This window comes from Diospyros lotus, chromosome 4 (genome assembly GCF_014633365.1).
Source record: "Diospyros lotus cultivar Yz01 chromosome 4, ASM1463336v1, whole genome shotgun sequence".
NCBI classification, from domain to species: Eukaryota; Viridiplantae; Streptophyta; class Magnoliopsida; order Ericales; family Ebenaceae; genus Diospyros; species Diospyros lotus.
In genome coordinates, this window is record NC_068341.1 from 34371955 (window position 1) to 34377600 (window position 5646).

The 5646-nt window shown below is 39.1% G+C and overlaps 1 protein-coding gene across 1 annotated transcript; it reads left to right on the plus strand.

Annotated features, from left to right (window-relative positions):
- Nucleotides 1–2759: 2759 nt before the first annotated feature.
- On the plus strand, nucleotides 2760–4756 carry LOC127800610 (cytochrome P450 89A2-like). The gene has a single exon (XM_052335320.1). The coding sequence runs from the start codon at nucleotides 2852–2854 to the stop codon at nucleotides 4508–4510; it is 1659 nt and encodes a 552-aa protein (XP_052191280.1). The 5' UTR covers nucleotides 2760–2851; the 3' UTR covers nucleotides 4511–4756.
- The last annotated feature ends 890 nt before the right edge of the window (nucleotides 4757–5646 follow it).

Below are 5646 nucleotides of genomic sequence, written 5' to 3' on the forward strand. Positions count from 1 at the left end.
AGAAACTGAGATAGTTGGAACCTCTGTTCATACCGTAATCTGACTTGAACGTTGGAGTGATCCCGGGGGAGCAAGTTCCCGACTCCATTACAGGTATTTAGTTAGAGACAGAAAGGAGGGTGATCGACCACTGCATCATCAACATTTATTTCAACCACCAAAACTAATTAAAACCTAAATCTCTAACTATGAGGATGAGGATAACAATCAAAATCCACCATCAATTATTTTATGATTTGAGATCAAATTGATCGTTGTATTTTAGAAAAACACAAATTGCAAGTGTTTGGGATTCTTCAAATATAAATTTGGGATTTGGTTTGGGTGTTGATAACTTTAAGAGATTATTTTGATTATGAATAAAATTAGTATTGTTAATAAAATTAAAACGACGCTTGACGACAACTTTAAGAAGACATCTACTATAATGGTTGTTCGGGGGAGGGGGGGGGTAATGATTTATTTAGCATTTTAACAAACAATAAAATGAGATAAATGTTTAGAATGCATAAGAATATATTTATTAAAAGATAAATAAAATCTAAAGGTAATCCCATATGTAGTTTCATTGATCTACAATGAGTGATTTGATCCATCCACTATATAATTTATTATTTACATAGGGTAGAGTAGAATATATATGTTTGATATCATTAATAATACTAATAATTTATTTTAAGTTTTGTATAGATAGAGAGATTTTAAATAGTATTGTTGTAGAGTATGTTAGTTTATGAGAGGTGAATTAAGCTTATTTATTTTTAAAAAGAATTAAAAAATACAACACACAAGATATAAAGTAGTTCGGCTTACATGTACTATCACGGTTTATTTCTCTTTAATGTACCTTTGATTTCTTTGAGATTACATGTACTAATAGAGTTTATTTGCAAAAAGAGTGTTATCTTTGATTATCTATAGGAAAAAGAGCTGGCTTTCCTAAATAGTGTCCTAAAGTACTAAGAAGTTTTACATACACATGTTCACATCAACTTTGCACCAAAGAAAGAAAAAGAGAACAAGAAAGTAAGAAACAAGTTGAAAAAAAAAACAAGAGCTTAAGTGAAAACTTTATTTCTCGTCTACAAAGAACAAGTTATTCATACTCATTCATTTCTATCTCTATGTGAAAATCTAGAGTGCTATCCTCTGTGTTGACCTTAAATTTCTTATAACCCCTAGCATCGAGAGTATTTTTCTCTCAATTTGTATTTCATTCTATCTTGTAACAGGGTTATTGCTTGAGCCTTTTAAAAAGTATTTGCACGATTATGGCTATCCTAGTCAAAAGTTAAGGATTTATATGGAGAATAGTGTTTGCTCGTACAAAAAATGTTCCATAGTGAAGTTAAAAAATTCTTAATGAGATGTGAAAGGTAGTAGATATAGGTAGTTAGCTGAACTACTATAAACACATATGCATAATCTTCACTCTTTCTTAAATTTATATTTATGTTCATTTATTATATTGTATTTTTTAAAAAAGATAAGATTTGGGGAGCTTAATGGTGTGTTCATAACAATTTTGTTTTGATACAATCATTATTAGAATAATAATGATATTTGGCTCTATTAAATAGTTCAAATTTACTTTGTTTGACTATAGAATAAAAAGAGTTGAAATATAGTAAAAATAATAAGAATATTTTAAGTATTTTTTTGGTTAACGCATCATCACGAGAGTCCCCCGCTGTTCGACTTCACGATTTCAGCAGGAGAGGTAAATTAGGAAATCTAGCAGATAGGTTTTGACCCTGGCACAACCACAAACATGAAGGCGACAAACATTTTTCATTTTCAAGATCGATGTTTACCTGCTGAATTATTTCCTGACCAAACCTCGAATACAAAATCTGAGGGCTCAAAAAACAACATCTCAGTAGTTCTTCCTTTGCCAATTAATCTATGCCTTGGGAGCTACTTTTTTTTCATCCTTACACCCAATAATTAGGGTATATAAGAAGATAAAGATATAGAAAAATGTCATAGAATGGCATCATGTACCCTCATTTTTACTTATCGTTCACGAGACTCTCTTCTCAAAAACTTTAGTCATCTGACCTGGATATCTCCTAAGTTTTAAAAATTATCTAATCAATTCTTAATTTATTTAAAATTAATTAGCTATGAGATCTCTTAAATTAAGTATGACACCCATTAATAATGTGAAAGCGCCATTCCATAACCTAATTTGGCTGATTTCTGGTGAAAAACTACATAATTCTTTATTTTAAAAACGAAATTTAATCATCAGAGATCTCTAATTTTAGATTTTGAAATTAAAACAATCCAACTAATTTATAAGATTTTTGTTTTTATTTTTTTTATGATAATTTCTTTTTAAATAATATCTTTAATCTTAAAATTATCGCCCTTACATGGTCTGCCACCACTCGTGCTCTCGATTTCAACAGAAGAGGTAAATCACAGATATACCTTTGACTCTTATCTAAGTTGAATATTGAACTCATGATCTACTGGTACTAATTTTAGCGTATTATTTATTCGTCACTTAACTTATGTACTGAGGACAATAAGAGTGTCTTTGATAACATAAAAGTTTTATAAAAAATATTACGTTGAGAAATTAAATTCCACCTTTATTATTTGGTACATTGTATTTTTTATAGAATTAAATTTTATGATATAATCATTAAAGTCTATTTTGATATATTTTTCATAAAAACTTTCATCTAAAAATAATTTTTATCAAAGGCACCCTAATATCTTTAATCTTGATTGATTGTTATGTATGCGTTTCGTTTCGTCTTCTATCTTTGGCTGTAGAGTAGCCTCAATTATCTAATTATCGAAACTGATTGATAGATAGAGAGAGAGCAGAGAAACAGGAATGGCGGAGACGTGGTTCATCATCGTCGTCTCCCTCTGCATAGCTCTCTTGCTCAAGTCCTTCCTCAACCTAACCCTATTAGCCTCTTCTTCTTCTTCTTCTTCTTCTAGTAAGAAGCTTCCTCCAGGTCCACCCTCTGTTCCGGTCATCGGCAGCTTCCTACTGTTCCGGAAATCATTCTCGGAGCTCGAGCCCGTCCTCCGCCGCCTCCGTGACCAGTACGGCCCTATCGTCACCCTCCGCATCGGGTCCCGGCCAGCCATCTTCATCGGTGCCCACTCCACAGCCCACCGCGCCCTCGTCCAGAACGGCGCCATCTTCTCCGACCGACCCAAGGCCCTCCCCACCAGCCGTCTTATGTCCAGCAACCAGCACAACATCAGTTCCGCGGCCTACGGCCCCACCTGGCGCCTCCTCCGCCGCAATCTCACCTCCGAGATCCTCCACCCGTCTCGCGTCAGATCCTACTCCCGCGCCCGGAAATGGGTGCTCTCCATCCTCATCCACCGCCTCCTAGACTCCGGCGGCGCCGCCGTCAAGGTGGTGGATCATTTCCAGTACGCCATGTTCTGTCTTCTAGTCCTGATGTGCTTTGGGGACAAGCTGAACGAGAAGCAAATCAACGAAATCGAGGCCGTTCAACGCGACTTCCTGTTGGGTTTCAACCGTTTCAACATTCTCAATTTCTGGCCCAGGTTAGGGAAGATCGTGTTCCGCCGCCGCTGGAACGAGCTGATTCGGATTCGCCGGAATCAGGACAGGGTTTTGATTCCTCTCATTAAAGCCCGACTCGAAGTCGTCCAACAACGACGACGGAAGAAGAAGATGCCCGAGACCGACGAAGATCATGATGAACAGGAGAAGAAAACGCAAGAAGATAAAGAAGAAGAGGGCGTGGTGGCATATGTGGACACGTTGGTGGATCTGGAGCTGCCGGACGAGAAGAGGAAGCTCAACGACGACGATATGGTGAGCCTCTGCTCTGAGTTTCTCAACGCGGGCACCGACACCACCTCAACGGCCCTGCAGTGGATCATGGCCAACCTTGTCAAATACCCCCACGTCCAAGCCAAGCTGTACGAGGAGATTACGGCGATTGTGGGGCCGCCGCCGCAACTGAAAACCAAGGAACTCGATGCCGCCATAAGAGAGGATGATCTCCAGAGGATGCCGTACCTGAAAGCTGTGGTTTTGGAGGGGCTGAGGAGGCACCCGCCGGGCCACTTCGTGCTGCCGCACGCGGTGAACGAGGACGTGGAGTTGGAGGGGTACATGGTGCCAAAAAGCTCGACGGTGAACTTCATGGTGGCGGAGATGGGTTGGGACCCCAACGTTTGGGAAGAACCCATGGAATTCAAGCCGGAGAGGTTCCTTGATGGGAATGGGCATGGGATGAATGAAGGAGTGGACATAACAGGAAGCAGAGAGATAAAGATGATGCCATTTGGGGCGGGGAGGAGGATCTGTCCGGGATTCGGGTTGGCTCTGCTTCACCTGGAGTTGTTCGTGGCCAACTTGGTCTGGTACTTGGAATGGAAGGCCGTGGACGGCGACGAAGTTGATCTATCGGAGAAGCAAGAATTCACCGTCGTCATGAAGAACCCACTGCGAGCGCACGTCTCTCATAGAGTAGCCGTGGCTACCGCCATTTGTTCTTAATTAATAGCCATTAAGCTCAGTTTGGCAATCCGTCGAACAGTTGATCCGCAGTTCTATTACAGCAAATAACGGCCACGAAATCGATTCATTCCGCCAGTAGAAGACAGACATGATGCTGCAAGTAGTTTCCATTATCCAGCAATTTGCAAGTAGTTTCCTAAAGGACGCGTTAGGTAACAAAATATCTGGGAATCATTCATATTAAACTATGTATACATATATATAATCCCCACGATGCTTGCTTTACACGTGCATGTTAATATATAACACACACACTGAGACACAGATTTATTACACTTCCAATAAATAAGCCTCCCCTTCCCTCCCCGTCCAAATAGTAAAACTATCATGTTTATACCTATGCATTTCCAAAAGTGGTATCTTTCACATTTTTAACTGTTAAATTCAATTGGTACTTAGTTTAAATCCCCTGCCATGATCAATGACGTTGGCTTAATGACACTCAACAAAATATTTTTTTGAAATATTATTCATTAGTTTTATATGCATGTTATTATAGATGCTAAACATATATGATAGAGACTAAATATTATTGTTATGGGTAAGGCCGGCTTAAGAGTTGGTGGGGCTCTTTGGAAGCTGATAGTAGATGGCAACAACACAACCGACTGCAGCGCTCTCTCTCTCTTTCCCTCTCTCCATCGTCCTATACAAGCACTGAACAACATCATTGCTTCTTAACCGGTGATAATGGGTCTGCTATTTCTTGCTCTTGGTGTCTTTCCTCCCATCGGCAACCTTATCTCCTAGTCTCTCATCTCCCGTCGGCATCCACCATCTCTTTCCATCAACGTCCCCTTCTATTGACGTTTATAGTCTCATTCCTCCTGAGTCTCTCTCACTCTTCAGTATCTCCTACCTTTCCCTTCCTTTTTTTTTTTGAGGCAATCTTCTTTCAAGTATTCTTTATTTTTGCAAAAGAAGCACTTGGATTCTTTGTTAACCTCATACTGGATAGGTATTTTACCCTTTCCCTTATGTATGGCTCGAGCAACTTTATTCTATTCTTAAGTGCATTCTTGAGTGCATTACAAGAAATTAGACTTTTAGTGACCACATTTAGTGACGGCCAGTCAAAAGTCATCATTAATTCCAATCTTTAGTGATGGTCAGAT

Bases quoted from the DNA above. Each gene is read 5' to 3' on its own strand.
- LOC127800610 (XM_052335320.1), top strand. From the start codon at position 2,852: ATGGCGGAGACGTGGTTCATCATCGTCGTCTCCCTCTGCATAGCTCTC.